We start from the raw sequence: 24722 nt of genomic DNA, 5'->3' as shown, positions 1-24722 counted from the left end.
GTGTCACACCAACAGGAGTGTGTGACAAGGTTTTGCATACGAAAATGCCATCCAATGTGGCAGATCTTGTCGTGCTAATACATGTAGCATGACAACGTTATTTTATCACGCTAGCCGGATTGACATGACGAAAAGGTTAGACTGTTATATTGTTACAATATTAAATAAAAAGGGTTAAAAATATTTAAAAAACCTGATAGTGAGAGGGGGTAGATTTTGCAATTGTTTCAACCACACATCTTACAAAAGCATATAGCTCGAAGCAGCATTTTTTTTGGGAACACCAAAGCTTCATATATTAGCCATGAGAGCTATTACAATCAGTGTCTACTATATCCTTTAAACCAAGTGGGGTTATAAGCCACTCCACCACCTGGTGTCCATTAGATACTAGTCGAGCACATTCATGAGCTAATCTATTACAATCTCTATGAATAAATATTAAATCAAAAGCTTATTAGAAGCTCTGGCTAAGATCTTCCATTTGATGTAGTAAGGAGACAATCTCGGATTTTTGGCTTGCACGTTCTGACCATAACCGGACCAGAACCTGACAATCCGTTTCCATCTTCAGCTTCGGCACACCCCGTTCCTTCGCATACAACAAACCTTCATGGCATGTGCTTTCATATCTCACGGCTCATAGCTAAACGAAACAGACCCTTAAGTTTGTTTTTTAGGAAAGTTTAGAGATTTAAGTTCACAATATGCTTTGGAGTTGCTCGAGGTTCCAGCCCAAACCGTACCAAACAAGGTTTAGGGTCACTTGTTTGTCGGCCTATATGGAAACTTCGAAAACCTGAAATCGTATCAAGTTTGGAAAGATTAGCTGCAATAATACATGATGCAATATATACATGATGGTACAATTGGGTACCTATGAGCGTTTCAAGCCTAAAGATGGAAGTTCCCGAGGCAGCCTCTGCACGCGCCTCCGGCAACAACAATGATAGCAACAAGTGCCCCGCGGTGCTGTCCCGCGCCGGCGCCGTCGCTATGTCCGCCGCGTCGTTGCTGTTCGCTTGGCTGGCGGCAGGGACGCTGCGCCGCTGCGGCGCCATGGGCGAAGAGGAGGTGTTCTCAGGCGTCCTGTGGGGGCTGTCGCCGCTGATCTGGGCCTACCTCTACTCCTGGACCGCCGCGCTCTCTCGGGGCGCCGGCGGCGGCAGCGGCACCGCCGGATTTGCGCGCACCGACACCGCGTGCCTGCTCCTCCTCGCCAACGCAATGGACAGGCTGATCGCCCCCGTCGCCGGCGCGGCCGCGATTGTCCTCCCGCCGCTATACTCGGCCTATGCCTGCGGGCGCGCCCTCGCCAAACGCCGGCAGCGCGCCGGGACGGAGCGGTGGTCGGCCGCCACGGTGGCGTCCACCCCGACCTACCAGAGCCGCGCGGAGGAGCAGGAGGAGCGAGAGCGCAAGGCCCACTCCGTCTCCTTCTTGGAAACCGTGGCGCTCACCTTCTCCGTGAACGTGGGGTGTATATCATGGATGTTGCCGGAGACGAAGTGGGAGGCCCCGTCGACGGAGGCCGTCTTCTACCTCGCTGGCCCCTTGATCCTTGCCGTGCAGCTGATGCTGATGCCGCCGTGCATGTTCGGGAGTCCTGTCCTGGCCATGGATGATGTGCGCGCCGTGGCCGCCGTGGTTGGTGCCGTCGGTTGGCTCGTCGTCGGCACATCGGTCGTCGGCTCCCTCTTCGGCACCATCGCCGGGACAGTTGTTGTTTGGATGGGTGAGTTGGGCATGGTCGGATTCCTCGGCTACTTCCTCGCCGTGGAAGCGCACTACGAGCAGCTCATGGTCATCGAAAGGTATAACCCTATATATTTTGATTGTGATGAGCGAATTACAAGATTATTATTTCTACAAGAAATTTCCTTGCATCAAATCAAACTACAGTATAGTGTGATATATAGATGGATAGATCATCAGTAGCTTGTGTGATTGTGTGCGTGTGCAATGTGCAGGAGGAAGCCGCGCAGGGCAAAGGACGCCTCCGGCTTGCTGGACGGACGCGACAGTGGCGACGCCTGTTCAGCTCATATCGACATGTTAAGGGCGTGTTTGATTGGAGGTGTTAAAGTTTACTAGATATTATATCATTTTCTGTTTTATTTGTTAATTAGTGTCCGATCATAAACTAAATAGGTTTAAAAGATTTATCTTACATACTCTTTAACTATGTTTTTAGTTTCGTAAATAGTCTATATTTAATAATTCATGTATGTGACCAAATATTTAATGTGATGAGAGTTAAAGTTTACGGTAATGCTTTGACTCTGACGTCTGGCCGTTTCGAGACGGGGTGCCTGCTCACTCAGCTTTCTGTCGCTCGTGTCTATCCGCATGTGACTCTTCTTATCCACTCATTTTCATCCGCATGCAGCTCTCCTCGTCCACTCATCTCAAAATATCTACCGCATGACTCTTCTTGCCCACTCTCTCTCCTGCTACTTGCTCCCTCATTCACTTTTCTCTTCTCTCTCTCTCTCAGAAATCCACCACAACCTTCCATGGTCCCAACCTGGGAGACCTCAACTCAGTGCGGTGTCTTCCCCCATCTCCCTCCTCAACAGAAGCTCGAGCACGCAATAGGGGGATCTATGGAGGCGGCGTCCTCTACCCATCTCGGGCCCGATGTGCGTCTTCCACCCTAGCGTGTCGTCCCCCACCTCGACGCCGGCCATGGTGGCTTTCCCATGGTAGATCCATGGAGTACTGGCTTTCCCATGGCGGATACATGGAGCACGATGCAGATCCAGTAGCGTGGTGGTCTCCTCCACCCAATAGGCAATGGCGGCCCATCCCCCATCCCATCCACGGAGGCGGCTCGATCTGCACCCCCGACGGCGCCCCCAACCCATGTGCCTCCCCTCTTTCCCTTTATCTCGCGGCTACAGTGGATTTTGTGGTGTTGCAATCGTCAATCCGAGATGTTTTAGTAGTCTATTCGAGATGTTTCAGTAGTAGTTCTTTTGTTGTTTCAATAATATGTTTCTTACTGTTTCAACTTCTTCATCCCAATGTTGTTGTAGTATTGCTTTCTTTGCGATGTTGCAGTATGTTTTCGTTGCTTCAATCTCATGTTGCAGTAGGTGTTTCATGTTGTTGCAGCAGTTTGTTCGGTGTTGTTGCAATAACATGTTCATGATGTTTCAACTGGTTCAACTTATTTGTTGAAGCACTTTGTTCAGTGTTATTGCATAACATATTAATGGTGTTTCAACTGGTTCAACTTATTTGTTGCAGCAATTTGTTCGTTGTTGTTGGAATAACATGTTCATGTTATTTCAGTCGTCGTTTCATCATATTGTTATAGCACCAAGCAGGGGGCTGGGGGTGGGCTGTGGGAGTGAGCTAGCGATGGGTGGAGGTGCTGGGGGACCGACGAGGTTGGGGGGATCTCGTGGGTGTGGAGAGCGGAGGCGGTTCCTTTCATCTCCGTGCGGGGGCGGGTGCAGTCAGGTTCCCATATCTACTTTTTTTTTTAATTTTTTGTCTTTCTCGGTGTGGGGCGGGTGGGGGCGTGACTTGTACAATGGCTTGGCGTCCGGATGCAAGCGCTCAGATCGGACAGTCCGGACGCTTGCAGTACTGTAAAGTTTAACAAAGGCAACTAAACGGGGCCTAAGCCGAGACGCTGCTGTGCACATGTCGAAGCCAAATCATAAGCTAGCTTTCATAAAAAAAATCATAAGTAAAGCACATTGTGTCGTCCTTTGATTTAATTGCTAACAGTAGATCACGATCCTATTTTGCTAAAAAAACAATTCTTTGTTTGAAATAGTATCAACATTTATCTCTCTATAAATAGATTTAATAAAAATATATATTGTGTCATTAATCACATGATGTTTATTCAGAATCATGACTGTTGATGATTTATATATATTTGGTTAAATTTTGACTCCTTGAAAAAAATAAAAAATACATTTTCTTGGGAGAGAGAGTATTTTCTTGCTTATTAGCATCCTTGCTTTGTCTGTCTTTGTCTTCTAATCATAATACATACTATAAAGACAATTGCTTTGTGTGTCTTTGCCTTCTAATCACAGAACATATGAACGCACTAAAACATACCCTTAATAATACTTATAAACGACGTCAGGCACGTAAACCCTACCATATACGAGCATCTTTAAAATTGGATTGACAAATTTCGACAATGATGAATTCACTAGATGCATCTTACTATCAATAGGAAAATATTTGTTAAAAAACTTTCTTGATGGATCCGTGGAACCTCCCCAAAAGTTATAATTAGAAGTTTCAAAGAGAATTCTTATGAAATCTTAAAAAGAAACATATTGTGTGGGTAATGACTTTGTGCGCACGCATGTTTCTCCTCCGTCAATGGATCATCCCAGGGCTCGGCGTGCTTCTGGCTTTGTCCACCCAACCACAGTGGTCTGCCTCTTTAGAGAGGGAGGGATAAGTGTTCAAACATTGGGACTCGTGTATATGATACGTTGATCTATATTGCCGAAGTTCATCCATCTGACATGGTTCATTAAGGCATTCTTGCAAAGACAAGGTACCTTGAAATTTCTCACATTCTGCACATATCGAACTGACATTCTTTTGGTATATTGTAGTATTTCTTAGTGTAGTGTCCTGTATTTCTTAGTGTAAATGTTGATCGAAATGAGAGAATCAAAACCTCAGCTCTTTTGCAAAGAGGACATGATCATTTTAGTCACTATCACTTTAGTGATCACATCCTCTTATATTTAGTCACAATGTCACTTTACAATCTTATATATCTACTTATATAATCTCACTTCACAATCCCATCTTGCCCAAGTGACCACGATGACCAAAACCAGCATTGCAACCCGCGGCCGCTTCTTGTCCCACCATCACGCCTAGAGGACCCACGGTTCTAGGCCATCGCCGGCCCCCATGCCCCGGATCCATTAATCCCCTGCCACCGGAGCTCCTCCCGTGCCTAAGTTTCCCTGGTGCGTGCGCAGCTGTTGTCGGCATTGTGAAGGTCCCGCCGGCGCTGCTCTGGCTGGACGCGCTGCTTCCCCGGCGTCTCCAGCTGCTCAAACAGGCAATCGGTGCAGAACTGAACTAGTTTGTAGTGATGAAGTAGCTCTGTTCTTTGCCAAATTTCTCTCAATTAATTTGTTGGATTTATTATGGGTTAGACCCATTTAGATTTAATAAATCAATAAACTCTATGGTGTGTAATTATGGACAATATATACATTGTATCAAATAGGAGCAAGTCCAAAGGTTGGAGTGGATGGCTGATGGTACGGGAGTTTCAACTCAATTATGTGGGAGTTTCAACTCATTATCTGCGGGTGTTTCGATAATTAATTGAGGGAGTTTCAACTTCGCGTGAAAACCCTTCAGATGCCCGTCTCCTCAGCCGCCAGCAGGGGAGTTCCTTCCCCTCCTCTCCTCTCCCGCCACAAGGATAAATAGGAGACTCATCTCCTTGGTACAACAAGAGAGAACACACAGATCACAGTTCCGTTGCAAAGTAGGAATCCCCATCTCGTAACTTCGCGCGCACGGAGGAGCGAGAGGGCAGGTGCCTCCGGAGCCCTTGCCGTTCGAGACCTTGCACGGGGGATCGGCAATTAGGTTTTTGGGGAGCGTCTACGCGACTGTCCAACTCCATTGCTGCTGTTCATCTTCTTCCCGGAGGTCTCTTGGTGTTGCCGGTCGCCGTCTTCTCCTTCCCGGTGATTGGTTCGTCGTCTTCACCTTCGTCTCTACTCCATGGCGATCGAGGAAGGACAAGGTTCTGGAAATCTGAATGCGCGAGTCTCAGGGTATGATCTGTTCGTCTTCCTTCAGTTGTACGTCGCTCTGTCTCTGTTTGTTTCAGTAGCTCTGTCGATAGTTGTGTCATACCTGTTTCAGTAGGTCTGTTTAGTTGTTTCAGAAGATATCTGTTGTCTGTTCCTGTTATGTTTAAGTTCTGCGTATATGTCTCTGTTCTACAGTTCTGTTGTTTCGCTAGTATCTGTTTTTCTGTTTCAGTATATCTGTTTATCTGTTTTGATAGTTATATCATGTTTGGTGCTGTTACATATATACCATGCTATGCTTTGATATTTGATTTGCTTTATGGATCATGGTTACATGTCGTAATTATGATTCATGTCATATTTATATTTATCAATAATATCATATATGTCATCATCATATTGTTAATTTATGGAATTAAAATGACATGAAAATTGTCTAATAATCTAACATAATTTTGCATGTAAAAATCTTAGTCGACCTTAATCAAATTTGTTCTTCGTGCATAACTCTACCAATTTTTGGTTCAAGGGTAGGGATTGAATTCTCAGCGGTTTGGGAGATGTAGAGCTTCAAAGTTTGGTAAATTTGGTACGAGACGCAAGGTCCCAGTTCATAGTTTCATTTATATCGACACAATCGAGTAATGGTGTATGCTAAACTTACAAGAATTAATTTCCGTTTTCCAAAATTGCTATTTATAGTGAATCGATGAATAATATAGTATTTTACAACAAATTTGCATATAAATTGTGTTTAAAACATACAGGAGTATTATAGACTTTTTATATAGCTTACAATAGCAGCCTGTCCACAGATGTTTCAGCCAAACAGCTTTAAGCTCATAACTAACATCTTAACAGTTTTTTTCATAGCTCAGAGCCCAGAACAGATTTTGCCCACGGCCACAGCTCAACTAACAGACCCTAAGGTCACCAGCTTCTTGCCGGCCTGGTTTAGTCCATGCCATGTCATACTTTCACCACCTAAAAAAAGTCATACCTTCACCTACTAGTGCGGCATGTCTCCGTGTGCATGCATAGTCAAAGTTCAGTCACCGACAAAGTCCATTCAAAATAAAAGAGAAATTAATCGTAATAGAACTTCTTAGATCAACTCATGTGCAAGAGCAGCAACAATGTCGTGATTGTTGGGCCTAGCCCAGTGTGATGATTATTGCTTTTCAGCCCAACTGTTATGCGGCTAGCTTCTTCACCAGGTCTTACGTCTGAGGCTATGTTTTCATCTCTTCTGAGGACAACGGTCCAACCGGTTTTCCTGATGATTTTGCAAAAAAATCAAACAACTTTAATTATACAACTAACTAAATATTGTAAGTATTTGATAAATTATAATTTTTTATTTCAACTTACAGCAAATCTGAGGTCCATGAAGTGATATTTTTGTTTCTTCATCGTCATGTCTTGGTTGCATACAACTATCCGAATAGCCATATTTAAGCATTCATGATCCATCTCTCGATCCTCATTTAAAATATTTTTAATCTTCCTCAGACCTAAAGAAATTGGGTACGGTCTTGTACTCCGTACCCAGTCTTTGCTAAATAAACAATGACAAAGATAAAATTAATTTTATAGGAAATCTAGGACAGACAACAGAAATTTTTAGAATGACTTACTCAAAAGTTTCATCACTTCCAATCAAATGGATGATTGTGTAAATTGCTGATAATAGATCTTCTCTACTTTTCCACTTTAATGTACGTGTTAACTTGATGTCACCTGACATTAAAATATCCAGATCATCTAGCTCTGTGACGTCATCAGCCTCAATATTGTTAGTCTCATATTGATCTCCATCATCCGGTAAGCCTCTTGCTTCATTTAATGGAGAGTTATACAAGATAGCAGGTAGTTTATACCTGAAGTTACTTATATCTTTCTGAAATTACGAGCAAGTTCTCATATTAACCAATCAAAAAGCAATGACTATGTTTAGAAATTAATTTTTTAAACAATTACCTGGCTGATTTGGTCAGATAAAGCAGTTCCTGTCCAATATTCCATGTAATTAATGAGCCATAAACCACAGCTACAACTGTCCATATTCCAAAACAATTTTAAAAAAATATATGAGATATAAATATGAGATATAGAGATATAGTAGCTGGTTAGGACATGATAGAAAAATATTTTACCCATCTTTTTGCATTTCTTCAGCAATCTTACCTGGTTCTTCACGCGGCGTTCGCCTTTTGTTTGCTTGGCTGAAAAGCCATAACTAAAAATATTGTTCGCTGATTTATTATGAGGAAAAAACATCACTGAATCACTAGTAGATTCGATAGATATGCTCAAACAGAGTTTATTCAAGCTGGTGTCTGTTTGATACAATGATGCACACATGGCTAATTATTTGTTATGGCTAAAAATTAGCTAAATTAGCTATGGTTAACTAATTTGTTGGTTAAAACCTAGTTGGAAACTTGACTAGTAAATTAGCTCAACTATTAACCATCATGTTTGGATGTACTAGAGCAAATTTTCAGCTAGCTAGCAATGAGCCCTTGTATCAAAGGGGCCCTTAACTCTGAACAAAAAACACAATTCCGTTGTCACCCTACAGTGATGTAGCTGAACTGCTAAAAATAATTTCCCTTGTTAAAGACAAATTCTCTACTGCACCGAACCTCTTTGGCTCTGTGTGTGCGTTGCGCTAATGCCGCGATAACATTCCACTCTAAATTACTACTTAGAACTGTGCTTTGTAAGTGAATGTTACTAACTTTAGCTTCAAGTTTCCTCATGCTTGATGGTTGGTGCGTACTATGGAATATGACAGCCGGCTCTGCTTTGACGTATGCATGGCTTACGGTTTGAGTTTGATCAGTGCGCTCAAAGTGAGAAGAATTCACGAGGCAATCAGATACAGCTGCAGCTGGCGCTACCGGATTCTGTGGGTTCGCCGTGTGTCAGGAACACACGGCAAAGTCAATGTAGCACACGGCGAAGGGTTTACCGTGTGTTGCTCACGGCGAAGAGCACACGACAAACTATGCCACGGCGAACCATAGCTTTATACACGGCAAAAAGGTAAGCATACGGCGAAGCTTTGCCGTGAGTCAAGCTTGGCACGCGGCGAAAAAAAGGTAACGGACGGCGGGAGACGGGCATGACGGAACACGGTGAACCTTTGCCGTGAGCTAAGTAGGGCACACGGCAAAAACTTATAAAATTATTTTAGTTTTTTCTGAAAATAGGGTTTGCCGTGTGCTACCATGCAGGCACATGGCAATCTTTGAATCTTTGCCATGTGCCATCATGCAGGCACACGGCAAACCTTATTCACAGGTGCGCCCTGGCAGGCTAGTTTGCCGTGTGTTATGGCCACATCACACGGCAAACCCCCTTCTTTGCCGTGTGTTATGGTTCTAGCACACGGCAAAGCCCCTTCCCAGGTATTTTTTTTTGGTTTTTTGCTTTTGCAACCACATATATCATAGCACAGCTCACATTAATCACACATAGCACACAAATATCATAATATTCACACATTTGCCACAATAACCACGATATACGAATCTCTCACATATATATAACGTACATGTCACATACATAAGCACATGTTCATCACCAAGTCCAACGATATTTCTAGTTCATCACAAGTTTGAGAAAACCACTAGTTCAATAACACATCCAACGAAACGACAAATTCCATGAACAAACTACAAGTTCACCAACCGAATCCATCTCGTCTGCCCCATGAATCGTCTGGAGGTTGGTACGGATTGATATGGTCGCTCCACCCACCATCTTGAGGACTTTGCTCATTGGGCGCTTGAGTAGAACCCTGGGATTGAAGCTGCACAAAGGATGAGACAAACGTGTTGTAAGTGAATTTTGAGATTAAATACTTGAAGTTAAAGATATACATAATGGATTCAAATGAAAATTTCAGCAGCACCTCCCCTGCACAGGGAGGTTCCCAAGACCTGCAAGAAAAGGATCGCCAGGATGGCCGACATCCACAGCGGCTCGATGGCACGCAACCACAATTACATCTACATCTACAAAGGTAGAGATTTCATGGTTAAGTGAAGTGAAACTCACTAGACTAGGTCCACCTGGAGCGGGTGGAATGTACAAGGATGGCGGAGGAGGTGAGGTCCATCTCTCTTTTATGTGTCTCTAACTCAGTGATCCTGACTTCCTTTTGCGAAAGCTGGGTCTACAAGGTTGAACACTTGTGTTACAAAGCTATGTTATGATTTAAAACGATTGAGCGCGAATGAAATAGTGAGAACCTGGAGGTTGGTGATGACGCAGTCGGCTGCGGAGCTGCTTTGGCCCTGGCGCCTGTCCTTTGCTCTGATATGGGAGAGAGTAGGAGTCCTCGAGGAGTCGATCAAGGGGTCGGCAACCCAGTACCGCCCATGTTGCTTGCCTCCCCCCGCCCTCATGGCTGCTTCTCCACTCATGGCCTCGTTGTAGGGATCGAAATCAGGGCCATGGATCGCATGTGCTGAGTCACAGTATGAGCTGATCTGGCTATGGACAATGGAGTTGGTGTACGCCTCAGGAGGGTCATCCGGGCTGTAGGTGATGGCGGCTATTGCCTTCCCCTTCTTGGAAAGAGCATAGGCCCCCAACGGGCCTATTTCCTGCCCAGGGTGTGCGGCTTCCTGCAAAAAACAAGAAGATGATTAGAGGGTACGCACATATGACATTAGAATGAGTTAATAAATCCTCGTACTTACATATCTTTCTTTGTATTCCTCTAGGGTAAGGCTCCCTTGATGGTGTGATGGACCTGGCATCTTTCTGCGTCGCCCTCGGGCAGCGTCGTCCTGGTCCCGCCATTCCTGGCTTCACCACCGGTTCACCATCAATTCCCAGCACATCCCTTTGCCCTCCACCCAGTACGGTGGCACCTACACGTGATCAAGAACATGACATTTAACAAGACCAGATTACGTTACTTAAACTATAAAGAAATTAGCGTTACTTACAAGCATGAATTGTTCCTTGGTCAGTGTAGTGTCCCTTGCGACCTCTTTGCCTATCTTCACGTGCTCGTACTGGGCCTTGTAATTTATGATTGCCTGGATGCGCGCCTCGTAGTGCATGTCCTTGATGTTCTTGACACATTTTATTCCAAAATGTGATTGGCTTGTTCCTCATATTTGGGCTCCACTCTAAAGAAATCCTGCATTTACACACGATGTAGACAGTCATTATGTATAGAAGGAGCAAAGAATGTGAAGTAGTGAGCATTGAAGTGCGAGGAATTATTACCCACATCTCCCTAATCACCCTCATGGCCTTGTTGCCGAAGTTCCTGCCAAGTACATCTGTGGTATCTGGCGCTCCTCCGTAATGCTGAAACGTCCACGCCGGCTCAGGACCCCGCGCAAGAGTGAACACGCCAGGGAAGTGCAACCTGCACAAGCCACCAAGGATGGTACTGGGGTGTCGTTGGTGAGCAACTCCCGCTACCAGTACCTTAAAGGACCCGCACAAGTGGTTAACCAAAATTAGTAGATCATATTGTGAATTTGAACATAAGGAATATCGAAGTAATGCTTTCAAACATACTTTTGCCCTCGTGGCCGAATCAATGGGCGATGGTCGATGAATATCGGTCGACTGGGAAGCTGATTGGGACCTCGTTGCCAGATATCCAGCGGGCCCCGTCGTCCTCGTCCTCCTCCTGATGCTCCTCCTCCTGCTCCTAGGTGGGCGTCTCCTGCTGCTGCACCGCGGGCGTCTCCCCCTAAAGACTGCTAACACTCCTAGTCCTCATGGTCAAGGTGCGCCTCGACCGGCTCCCTGACCCGCTCTCCGACCCCTCAGGCTGCTCCTGAGGCTCCACCCTCGGTCGAGCGTACCGCGACCTCACGTTCCTCATGCCGCCCACCATCTTTGTTCAATGACCCGCATGTAAGAAGAGTAAATCAGTAACCACAAATAAACATGTACTTAGATAGAGATGCAAATTAAGGATAACATAATATTACATGTATTAGAAATAATCATCATCATAACTGGCATCTGGTGCATCCCCATGTCATCATCTGTACCAGCCATGTCTAGGTACTCATCACTAACCGTAGGAGCATCGCTATCGTCATCGTCATTGTCTAAGCGTAACTGCTCAAGTAATTGTAAGTCCCTCACATCTTCAACCACAATGTCGTCATCGTCTTCAACACCAATGGCCACATCCACGGCTTCAGTTAAGTCTATCACAAAAGTCCATTCTGGACCCTCTTCTTGATAGAACTCCCCTTCATATGTGTCCATGTCAAGGATGTAATCTTCCTTGTTTGGTACCGGTACTCCACCGTGTGGCCATACCTTGTGCACAACATCCCAACCCTTAAGACGTGCATCGGTTTTGCATGGGTACGACGTATAATAAACTTGTGTGGCCTGTTGGGCCACAATGTATATATCATCTCCGGGTAAGACGGAATCCTGTCGAATTTCGACTAGCCCAAGATTAGGCGTTCGTCTTATTACTTCAGGGTCAAACCAATGGCATTTGAATATGACAAATTTAATATCTTTGCAACCATGAAATGTGAGTTCGTATATGTCTTCAATTCTTCCATAATAGTCCATCCCATTTTGTCCGGGTGTGAAAACTCCGGTATTTGTGGTTTTCCGGTTAGGACGACTTTGCTCGTGCCTTGTTGTGTGGAAGCGATATCCATTCACATCATAACCGGCATATGACATGACCCTATGTGCACAACCATGGGCAACCTGTCTTAACTCGGCGCTCATAAGCACATCGGTTTGGCTCTGCAAGGTGAAGAAAAATAGTACATTATATTACCCGCTCGTACCATCTACTTGCAATGTGTTAATAAGTACACGAGGGAAAGTACCTTTTCTTGGAACCAAGAAATGAAATTGGGACTTCCAGTGCGCGCACCCTGTTTAAGAAGTGTATCAAGCTCTTGTGGGGTTGGTTCCCTTGATCGACGCTAGAATTCATTTTGAAATTGCCAGCATCGATGGGGGACAAAGGGGTTGGATGCAGATAGTGCATGTACAGCACCGATGAGAAACAAAGTGGTATAAAAACTTACTGCATGTATGGATGCACCTCATCAAGATTGGTCAACACATATAGCATTATAGTGTGCCACTCTTGACTTGTCAGCCTCTTGGGGGTGCCTTCACTTAGACTTCCGAGTTGGCCTCAGAATAGGCTAAGGTTGCATTCATTTTCATTGGCATTGTAACGAGGGAGTGGATTATGCACGCTAGGAAGGTTCTCATTATAGTATGATGTTGTGAAGTTCGACGCCTCCTCAGTGATGTAAGCCTCTGACATCGAAGCCTCAATCTTGGCTTTATTCCTACATTTTCTTCAAAGGAACTTGAAGCATCTCTCGATTGGATAGCACCAACGGCCCTGGACGGGCCCCCTGTAATACCCGATTTTAAGGACAAAACCAGATATGCACCATATGTGAGTTTTAGAAGTCAAATCTCACATATAGCTACAAATAAGGGGTAATATCAAAAGACAATGCATAAATATATAACGTACTTAATATAAAAGATATAACCTTTGATAGCAAACAGCGGATAGACAACTCCAACCTTCGGGTATTAACTTCACTCTACAGGATCCAACTGACTGGTTGATCACAAGCCCAAAACTTCTCCTGAGGGGTGTGGGGAATAGCAAGAGTGAGTCCATGTCGAACTCCAGAAGTATAGCAACTAGATTGTATAGCTCCCACAATCTCATGATCAATGTGACAAATAATGTAAAGCATTAAACAATAAACAATGAGCATATTTAACACACAAGAATCATCACCCTTAATGTAGATGTCCCCAAGGCCGCTCCTGACCGTGAGCTCGGCTAGTATACTAGTTTTAACACTCTGCAGAGGTTGCACATCTTTACCCATGAGTCATGATTTACCCTTTCGCCCGAGGTGATCAGCCTCTTAACCCACTTCCAAGGAAGGTCGGTAGGGATCACTATGAAGCATTTCAAAAGTTCGTCTAACCTGTTAGGGCCGCAAGGTTTCCTTTGCGCGCAGATATAGAGCCCCCCTTCCGATGGCACAATGACGCGCAGCCTATACACATACAGACAGAGGCCACACTATACCCAAAACGGTTCAGCCCCTCCGCCCTTTCGGGTAACCTCTAACAAGCTAGAAAAGGTCTTCATACTGAGCTAAAGCCAGAGCCATTATAGCCCTCATGGTTGCACTGTTGTCCCGGGTGATCACGTACAGACAAATCATCAAGTTGCTAAAAAGTCATTTTTATCGTTTATTACTTAACATTAATCTAGTCACAGGATCATGGTCACAGAAATAAAATCCAAATGCTATACTTGCCTTGATCCAATTGCTTTCCTGCTGCTCTTGTTGATTCTGCTAGTCCAAATCTTAAATTGATTGCTTGCTCACTATTACCAACTCCGGTCCTTCTTGATCACCGCACAAAACTCGCCGACTAGACATGATCATAGCACACAAGCATCCAACAAACATGCATAGCAAACATAATAAATTTAGAACAGTACACCAATCAATAATTAAATAAAATTTAGAAACTAATCTACGCATTACTACAAGCACAAAGACGTGAAAAGCACTCTAATCGGAGCTACGACGAAAGAGAAATAAATATCGTAAAATTTACTTTATAAGAGAAAAAAAATCTACATGCTTCGTTGATTTCAATAGTTATATAAAATATCTATAAGACACTTTAGCGAAATACCTAGATTGAATTAAACTAAATTATATTTGAACAAAATCAAGTTAAAACTAATAATATTTTATTTATAAATGTTATCGTATAAATTAAACAAATTAATCTGTAATTTTACAAAAAGAAGTAACGTGTGGAAATGATCATGTTCAAGCTAAGTAGTTAAGATTGTGAAACATGATTATGTTTGTAATTAATTTTATATTAATGATTACCAAAGTTCGACACCTATATTGCTAATTTAGTTATAAAACTATAGTTGTATGCTATTAATCAAATTAATATCTAAATTATAAGTTCTCAAGCACGTGTCATGTTAAGGATGCTACACAACTAAATCGGAGCTAATATGATACAGATATCAGTATTGTATTATTTGACAAGAATAATATTTTTAGTACTTCACGGTGAAACGAAAGATCAGAGATAGAAACAATTATTAACTTGGGCAAGGAACCGATGGAGCGGCTGACCTTTAGTCATGCATGCATGTTCTCTGTTCTTCAGTAAAAATAACTGCATTGCTTGCGTACTGCATAAGGCCCATCTTTCTTGCCAAGGCCCGATGGCCTGTAGGGAGCAACGACGACATCAATGGGGGCATCCAATAGCATGGCTTGCCTAGATTTTCGGCAGAGTCAGAGCGTAGGGGGCGCACATGAGCGGTTGTGTCCGCCAGCAAGGGATGAACGGATCTGGTGGTGGTGGCTCGTCGGTAAGCGAGGAGGCGATCGAACTGCGGCAGCTTAGTTAGGCTTTGACAACACGGCAAAAAGATAGCTACCGACGGTGTGCAGAGAGGCTTGCTGGGGCTTTTTGTGAAATTCCTCGAGGGATATATAATCGATGATGAATGCAAGGTTACGGTGATTTGGATGTGCTTTGCTAAAAGGGTTGGCACATATAAATAGGAAGAAGAACTCCCCACATCAACGTCAATTAGCAATATGATACTAATTGATGTTACACCGTTCATCTTTACTAATAGGCCTAATTATTTATTAAAGCCCATTAGCACATAAAGATATGAGCCTTTATGAATTATTAGGATTATTGTACATGGGCTTTGAGCGTTGGAAAAACAATAAGAGATTTACTATTTTCGGAATTATTTAATTTCATGGATGAAATAATTCCAGAAAAGTCTAGAATTATTATTTAAACTGTAAAAAATAAATACTCTGAAAGCTCCGAAAATTCAGAGAAAATTCTCAGAGACATTATGGAACATGAGAAACTCAAATAAAGTATTTGGAGCCCATGATAAGATTATTTGGAGCATCTAAAAATTAGATCATGCTCACAGAAAAGTGAGAACAAAAGCTGGAAAAATTCCTGAAAAGTTTGTAGAGATTGCTTGATGGACGAGGAACTAAAAGAAGTGCTTTGAGTGACAAACAAAAGATTTTAGGAAGCTCCTAATAAAATCTTGAGCTTAGAAACAAGGAATTTGGTTAGATAAAGATAAAGATGTACTGACCAAGAAAGATCGTTCTACTAAACACAATTTTAAAAACTTTGCTTAGTCTCAAAACACAAAGGAGCAACAAACAAACATCACATAAAACATATGTACCAGCATGTATGCACAACAACGTTGCTAAACCCTATGATGAATTTTAATTTAAGGAAAAATTTTATTTTACTATATTTTCATGAGCACAGAAATACAAAATAAATTATTTTAGCTCTATTTTCAAAGAAGCAAAATTTAGGGTGTTACACCCCCCATCCATGCCTCATACGGGAGATGCATAATCAAATGCTGCATGGGAAGGAAGAAGCCGGGTGGAAATATCTTCTCCAACTTACAGACCAACACAGGTGCCGCTGCTTCCAAGGCTAGCAATACGGACCGAGATACCTCCAGGGCACAAAGCTGTCAGAAGAAGTAGCTCAACTCTGCCAGCACGACCCAGATGTGGTCAGGGACATAGCCTCGAACCATCACCGGAAGAAGCCGCTCAATCCATATGTGGTAGTCATGACTCTTCATCCCTAAGACTCGCAGAGTATTTAAGTTCACTCCCCTCCTCAGATTCGCTGCATACCCATCAGGGAAAATTAACGTCTTTATCCATTCAAGTACTTCCCTCCTATGCTTCCTAGCCAAGACGAAATCAGCCTTAGGCCTACTCCAATTCTTGCGGCCGACAAGAGGTCGCATCTCCTGACTTGGCCTATCACACAACGTTGCCAGATCCACTCTAGTCTTAACATTGTCCTTTGACTTATCAGAAATGTCCATCATGGTTGCCCAAAGTGCCTCAGCGACATTCTTTTCAGTGTGCATTACATCAATGTGATGTGGCACAAGAAGGTCATCATAATACGGGAGCCTCGTCAAACCTAACCTGTGAGTCCACATATACTGCTCACCATATCCCTCGAATTTGTCATCCTTTTTATTGAAAACAAGAGCATCTATCTGAGCATGAACCTCCGCACAAGTATACATGCACGGTGGAGGGTCCGTGACTTCAACACCTTTCATAAAGTTCTTGGTGTCTTTTCTGAATGAATGCTCAAGAGGGAGGAATTGACGATGTTTGTCGAACGATGAAAACTTGCCACCATTCTTCAACCAGAAGAACCTCACATGGTCCTTGCATATTGGACATCCCAACTTCCCATGAACACACTAACCACTGAATATCCCATACGCTAGGAAGTCATGCATGGAGTACTGGTACCAAACATGCATTGTGAAGTTTGTCTTCGTAGCTCGGTCGTACGTCAGTACCCCTTCATCCTAAGCTTTGATCAAATCATCAATCAAAGGCTTCATCCACACACCCATACGTTTCCCCGGGTGTTCAAGAATTACCAACGACAAGAAGATCATGTGTCGTTGCAAGATGACGCCGGGGGAGATTGAGTGGGACAACAAACATGGGCCAACAAGTGTACAGGGCAGCCAATAGTCCATAGGGATTGAAGCCATCTGTTGTGAGTGCAACACGTACATTACGAGCCTCTGCAGCTTTCTCCCGATGAATACCATCGAAATGGGTCCATGCTTCACCATCGGATGGATGTACCATCTTGTCAGGATTGTATCGACGTCCATTTTTATGCCATGTCATCTGCTTCGCGGTCTCCTCGGTCATGTATAGCCGTTGAAGCCTCGGTAAGAACGGAAGGTACCGTAGGATCTTAGCAGGGATGTCTAGCAGCCGAGTGCTACCATCACCGGACTCTACATCCAGAAACCTAGAGGAGCCACACTCTAGACAGTACTTTGCATTCTCATATTGTTTCCTGAATAGGATGCAGCCTTTTGGACAAGCATGTATCTTCTACGACATCTTTAGTGCACGAAGAAGTTTCTGTGAGTCGTAATGCTCTTTGGTAGAACGTGCCCCGCCAGAAGCAGTGTGCCAATAATTGTCAGCAAGTCATCGAAGTGTTGTCGACTCATGCTACACCTAGATTTGAAGTCCATCACACGACCAATAGCATCAAGCTGTGAGACTGATGTATGGCCGTGGAGGGGTTTCTGAGCCGAGTCTAGCATGTCGTAATACGCCTTGGCGGTAGGCTCGGAATCCTCCTCCGTAACTCCTCCAACAAAGTTTCCATGACCAAAGTCATCTAACATGTCTGCTACCCCACCATCATCATCAAAACCGTCGACACGTGGTCTCACAACCTCCTCCCTCGTGCGGTCACCTTCACCATGGTAGGTCCATCTAGTATAGCCCTGCGTAAACCAAACTTGCAAAGATGCTGCCCCATGACCTCCTTCGTACGCTTCCGCGTGTTTGCAGACTTCCCGCATGGACACCAGGTCATACAGGCGCCTTTAGCCACGGCAAATGCTTGCTCTAAGAAAGCCTCAGTCTTCTCAATCCATTCCAAGGAGATGTCTCTCTGACTTGGGCGGCCGGTGTACATCCACTGACGGTCATCCATCTTCTAACATATCATGCAGTAATGTAAGAACGGAATGTATCTACACGATAGCCCTAATAACTAATAGGTGAGGATAGGTCCTAATCCCACCCGAGGATGCGTAGATGGGGTTATTTTCCATGTTAACTCCAATCTGAGATAGAATTTCGGCAACACCTCCCCACTGTTCTCCAAATACACGTCAAGGCGGGGAGGTTGTGTATCCGGAAAACAACAGGGAGGTGATGCCGAAACTATATCTCAGATCGAAGTGGACATGGAAACTAACCCCATCAACGCATCCTCGGGCTGTCCAAATAACGTGGACAATTCGAAAGAGATACGGTCATTTCCAACCGTATCTCTTTCGAACGGGAGACGCGTAACTCGGTTACGTAAACTACGACACAAATACAACGCGGTTATACCTTGGGTGGCGGTGGAGTGAGGCTAGCGGTGTAGGCAGACCCACAGCTCTGAGGAACGTCTCTGCTCCCACGACCTAACGTTCTCCTACAAAAATAATAGTGTCAAATAAAAATTTTGGCAGCATCTCCCCTACACGAGGAGGTTTCCAAAACCTACAACAAAACAGCGGCACGATGGCCGGCAACCATAGCAATTACTACTACTACTAACAACTACTTAACTACAACAACTACTAACAACTACTATCTACTACAACTACAACTACTACTAACACTAGAAGTAGGGCTTACCTTGGCGGCGACGAAGCGAGGACCAGTGACAGAGAAAGGGATCACCACACCTTCTTCCTCATCCTCTTTCTCCCTTCTTCTTCCTCCTCTTCTTCCTCCCTTCTCCTTCTTCTAATTCTTCTTCTTCCTCTTCTCCTGTCTACAGGGCCGAGGGTGGGATGAGGCCGGGGGAGCTCGGGCCGAGGCTGGCGCCGACCGGCTCCTCGTCGAGGGAGGGGCAGCGGCGTTGGGTGCCGGCGGGCACGGGCTGGGGTGGGGAGGTGCGCAGGCCGAGGCGGGGGAGGGGCACAGGCCGGGGCGGGGGAGCTCGGCCAAGGCGAGATCCGGCCGCCGGCCGACCGTGGAGGAAGGGACGGCCGCGGCCGCGGGAAGAGACGGTGGGAGGGGCGCGGACAAGGGCGGCGGCGCAGGCCGGCACGAGGAGCTCGGGCGGGGGAGACCCGTGGGCGGCGGCGGTGGGCACCGACAGCTTGTGGGCGGCGGCGGTGGGCGGCTGCGGCGGTGGGCGCAGAGGTGGGCGGCTGTGGCGGCGGGCGCGGCTGGGGCTCGGGGGAGAAGAGTTGAGTCCCGTGAGTTGACCGAGCGCGCGCGTGGGATTAAGTCCCCCCGAGGGGGGTTTGCCGTGTGCTAGATGAGGAGCACACGACAAACACGCCTCTTTGCCGTGTGCCTTAATTTTGCCCACGGCGAACACTTTGCCGTGTGCTGCTTCAAGGGGCACACGACAAACAGTAAACAAAATTTTATGTTTACAAATATAAACTTACTTAATAAATCAATTTTTTATGTAAATTCTTTGGCAAATGAACTTCACAATGTATATTCCATGTTTACAAACATATTACACCATTATTTCATGTGTTTATTTCTTTATTTCGATTTTTCTCGTTTCAAAATCAATAAATGCTGAAATTAATTAAGAAATAGCAAACAATTCCAAAAACTTCCCAAATTTGGACATGACACAACCTATGTGGTGTAGTGCCTATAGAAAAAGTTTCGAAATCAAACTCAAATATGAAAGTCGAATCTACTCCAACTCATACTCCTTCACTTATAACTCTCTCAAACTTATTTGAAGATTGTTTGGTTTCTACACATCATATAAGACAACTTGTTCGAAATCTACCCAAACTTTTTTATGGCATCTATGTATGATAACATGATATATGTACAAGTTTCAAGATTTACGAAATAAAATAGAATTTATTAGAATTTTTGAAAAGTACCAACGCATGTTCGCCGTCGTGTCTCCTAACCACGCATTCGAAAGTCATTTTCGTTTCGAATGTGTGTTCTTAGACAGGGTTGGGTAACATGAATATCATTTTTCCTATATTTTTTTCCAACAATTTCACTGAGTCGTAGTTCAAATTTGACCGCATTCGAAAAAATAAAATTAAATACTGTTAATTGCAAAAATATAGCAAACATGTTTCAAATTTTATGAAATTTGAATACGGACTTACAAATGGTGAGTGTGTAGACAAGAAAAAATATGGAGGGCAAAATCTGAAAAAAAAAGACAAATTGTTCGCCGTGTGCTGCACATTTGGCACACGGCAAAGATTGTGTTTGCCGTGTGTCAAACACAAACACATGGCAAACCCAGGCTTTGCCGTGTGCCTCACGGTCGCACATGGCAATCGTTGACGGCTGGAGGATGGACGTTAGTGTGGAGTTAGTTTTTGCCGTGTACCCTGATTTTGCGGTGTGTTGCTCACGTTAAAGGTTTGAGTTCGCCGTGTGCCTTTTGTTTGCCGTGGGTAACACACGGCAAAGGCCATGTGTACCGTGTGCCTAGCTTTTGCCGTGTGCTTTTTCTAGGCACACGGCAAACTCGACCTTTGCCGTGTGTTACACACGACATACTTTTGGACACACGGCAAATGCCGGCTCTCCGGTAGTGTGGAAGCAAGAGACTTTTTTTTTATATATAACCACACCATTCACGCGAGAAGAGTATGATTAAGGAAGGTGAGAACCAAATGTTGCTACAAGGACTGCACTCTCTACCGCGGTGCCTGCCTCTTTGCACATGTACGAGTGACCTTCTTCCTTGAAGTAGGGGCAACAGGGAGGTGCTCAAACGCTGTTGCGTACAGTGTACTAAGTGTACAACACACCAACCACTCAATTCCATGTGGAACTCTTAAGGATACACCGGGACCTTGTTTAGTTCACCCCAAAAAGTAAAAAGTTTTCAAGATTCCTCGTCACATCGAATCTTGCGGCACATGCATGAAGCATTAAATATAGACGAAATCAAAAACTAATTACACAGTTTAGCTGGAAATCGCGAGACGAATCTTTTGATCCTAGTTAGTCCATAATTGGATAATATTTGTCACAAATAAACGAAAGTGCTACGCTACCGAAATCCGAAATCTTTTCGGAACTAAACAAGGCCTAAGAGCTTGTTCAACAGGAGACATGAGTTGATGAGTTGAATTTTTTATTGCAGAGGATTGAATCCCTCTATACGGCCTCTACTGTTCAACAGGAGAATGTTCGAAAAAAGATTCCAGCAAAAATGTGAACGATTGATGTTGAGAAGTTCTATGTTCATGTAAAATTTGAGACCCAACAAATTGAATGCGCTTTCGAATCAGACATGAACAGTACAACGTGAAAACAAAAATAACCTAGTCCTCCTTCTTCCGACCATTTTGATAGTTTTTGTTTTATTTACTTATTTATGATCCCTGATGATGACCTCGCGTCAACGTGACCACATCCTTGTGCTGCGCACGATCGATATGGGAATTACTGTAAATATAACTGAAGTTGCATGCAAATAAAGGGTAGGAAGGACGCGATGCAACTGATGGCGACCTCACCTACCGGACCAACTACGACGACAGGCAGGCAGACGACCTGCTCCTCCAGATCGAGTGACCGACCGTATCGATTCCACTGTCCCACCCTCGCTGCTCTTTACCAACCACTCCCACCACCCCACCCACCGTTGTCCGTTACATATCCCACTGGCCACCCCACCTCGCCCGCCTCCACCACCACCACCACCACCCATCGCCATGGCCACCACCACGCTCTTCCTCCTCCTCTGCGCCGCCGCGGCACTCGCATCAGCGGCAGCCGCCGCCGACGACACCGGGTTCACGACCTTCAAGCTCTACTTCCACGACATCGTGGCGGGGACGTCGTCCCCAACCGCGGTGCGGATCGCGCAGGCGGCGTCGTCCAACACCTCCTCCACCTCCTTCGGCGCCGTGGTGGCCATCGACGACCCTCTCACCACGGGGCCCACGCGGTCGTCCGGCACCGAGATCGGCCGCGCCCAGGGCACCTACACGTTCGCGGACCAGACCACGTTCGGCCTCCTCATGGTGATGAACTTCGTGTTCACCGCCGGCGACCACAACGGCAGCACGCTCTCCATCCTCGGCCGGAACGAGGTGCTCACCGACGTCCGCGAGATGAGCATCGTCGGCGGCAGCGGAAAGTTCCGCATGGCCAAGGGCTATGTCCAGGCGCACACCATTGATTCCGGCGCCACCACCGGGGAGACCGTCGTCCAGTACACCGTCAACGTCAAGACGCCCTAGCTAGCTTAGTTGGTTTCTTGCTCCGGCCGGCCGGGGGCCTGCTGGTGCTGCCATGGCTTGTTGTATTGTGTGCGTCTCCGGCAGCTTTGTACACACCTGCTTTTGCCGTTCTTCGGTGTTAGTACATGACATGACATGTGGTAGATTGAGATTTCAGATCGACTCGATCTTCATCACTATTGAGCGGGATTTATTTGGATTTGCAGAACTGAATTTCTAGTACTACGCTTAAAGAATCGATAGAAATGTGTCAAGAACATATCAGAGTTCAGAGCCCAATTCTTGGAGTAGTTTCCTGGAATGGAACCAGTCAATGCAACACAACAGCAAAAGGTGAGTGGAGCAAGCATGTGGCTGTTTGATGATTGCCTCGACCCATCCAACGAACAGCAAACATGTGTCTGGAGAGACTAGAAAACGTAGGTAGAACGCCAATGGAGTAGGTGGGGGCAACGACTCCAAAGTAGATCGGTCGTGCATGCTGGTGGAGCTGTCGGCGTGTAACAACCTAAAATTTACTTGTTTTTTTTTTAAATAGTTGAATTTGTTTTTATAATCAATTTTGTGAGCATTAAATATAGAAATAATAAAAATAATAATAATAATTTTGGGAAATTAAAATTTAATATAAGTTTAGAAAACTTTTTGATGCATTCATGCTGCAACACTTTTATTTTGTGAGGTGTGAATTTTTGTAAAAGAAAATTTATTCAAAATTCAATTTGAAAGAAGGTTTGAAAATTAGTTTGAAAAAAAAGAACAAATCTATTTCCCCCCTCGCTTTCGGCCTGCTTGGCCCAAACCAGCCCAGCGCCAGCACCCTCCACTCCCCCTTCCTCTCTCTCTCACTGCCAGGCGGGGCCCGCCTGTCATCCCTCTCCTCCCGCAACCGCTCCCTCCCTCTCTCTGTTCTCAGTAGAACCGCCCGAGCCGCCTCGCTCCCCACGTTCTTCACCCCTTCGTCCCCTGCGCCTCGGCTATTTGGAACTGTGTCTGCACCCGAGCCTTCATCCGTGCCTCAATTCGCTCTGCACTCGCCCCTGCCCCCGCTCGCTGTGCGCAGTAGCCGTTGCAAGGACGCCGGCGGCGACCTCCGCGCGAAATCCGTCAGGCCAAGCCGTCCTCGCCGTTTCTGTCACGCTGGTGAGCTCTCCTACCTTCTCCACATTCTTCTCGGCCAAGTCCCAGGCTTTCGCGTGCCCCCTAGCCTCCTGGCCACGAGCTCCGGCGAGCTCCATGGCCGCCAGCCATAGAGCGTGTCGCTCGGGTCTCTCCCCGGCCGCGCTGAGGGCATGGGTGTGTTCGCGCCGTCTTTCTCTTTCTTCCAGTGTTCTCGGAATCGAAAATCATGCACCGTAGCTCCCCGTTCGCTTGCTCCGGTGAGCTTCGGTCGGAAACCATGGCTGCGTGTGGTGTCCTCCTTCCCTTCGGGTAGCAGGCACCGTCCCCTTCCTCTCTCTCTCTTCTTTTTTATTTTCTTTTAATCCAGCGCGTTCAAGCTTGATCCAACGGCCAGAATCGCTTGATACCCCTTCGTGTGACCGTCAATTCCCTGCGGGGTAGAATCACATGGACTGACTACCGAAACCAAGTGGCCCTAACTTGTTAGATGAACCTTTGAAAGACTTCATAGTGATCCCTGCCGGCCTCCCTTGGAAGGGGGTTAAGAGGTTAGCTACCTCGGGCAAAAGGGTAAATCATGACTCATGGGTAAAGATGTACGACCTCTGCAGAGTGTTAAAAACTGGTATACTAGCCGTGCTCACGGTCACGAGCGGCCTTGGGGATTCTTACATTAAGGGTGATGAATCTTGTTGTGTTAAGATATTCATTGTTTATTATTTAATGCTCTATATTATTTATGTCACATTGATCATGAGACCGTGGGATCTATACTATCTAGTTGCTATACTTGCGGAGTTCGTCTTGGACTCACTCTTGCTATCTCCCCCACACCTCAGGAGAAGTATTGGGCTTGTGATCAACCAGTCAGTTGGATCCTGTAGAGTGAAGTTAACACCCGAAGTTTAAAGTTATCTTCCGTGGTTTGCTGCCTA

The 24722-nt window shown here is 45.3% G+C and overlaps 2 protein-coding genes across 2 annotated transcripts; both read left to right on the top strand.

Annotated features, from left to right (window-relative positions):
* On the top strand, window positions 882–2187 carry LOC8072763. Its single transcript, XM_021461710.1, has 2 exons — window positions 882–1814; window positions 1971–2187. The coding sequence occupies exons 1-2, from the start codon at window positions 901–903 to the stop codon at window positions 2092–2094; spliced, it is 1038 nt and encodes a 345-aa protein (XP_021317385.1). The 5' UTR covers window positions 882–900; the 3' UTR covers window positions 2095–2187.
* Window positions 19255–22875, top strand: LOC8079728. The gene is made up of 2 exons (XM_002450375.2): window positions 19255–19665; window positions 21961–22875. Exons 1-2 carry the CDS (start codon window positions 19255–19257, stop codon window positions 22663–22665), a joined length of 1116 nt encoding a protein of 371 aa, XP_002450420.2. The 3' UTR covers window positions 22666–22875.

Source organism: Sorghum bicolor, chromosome 5, assembly GCF_000003195.3.
Source record: "Sorghum bicolor cultivar BTx623 chromosome 5, Sorghum_bicolor_NCBIv3, whole genome shotgun sequence".
Classification (NCBI taxonomy): Eukaryota; Viridiplantae; Streptophyta; class Magnoliopsida; order Poales; family Poaceae; genus Sorghum; species Sorghum bicolor.
This window is presented reverse-complemented; position numbering and strand designations above follow the sequence as displayed.

What these genes read in the sequence shown, in the direction of transcription:
- LOC8072763 (XM_021461710.1), top strand. Translation starts at nt 901, where the DNA reads ATGGAAGTTCCCGAGGCAGCCTCTGCACGCGCCTCCGGCAACAACAAT. An exon ending in CAGCTCATGGTCATCGAAAG is followed by an intron (nt 1,815 to 1,970) that starts GTATAACCCTAT and finishes TGCAATGTGCAG; the next exon opens with GAGGAAGCCGCGCAGGGCAA.
- LOC8079728 (XM_002450375.2), top strand. Translation starts at nt 19,255, where the DNA reads ATGAGGCCGGGGGAGCTCGGGCCGAGGCTGGCGCCGACCGGCTCCTCG. An exon ending in GGGGAGAAGAGTTGAGTCCC is followed by an intron (nt 19,666 to 21,960) that starts GTGAGTTGACCG and finishes CTACGACGACAG; the next exon opens with GCAGGCAGACGACCTGCTCC.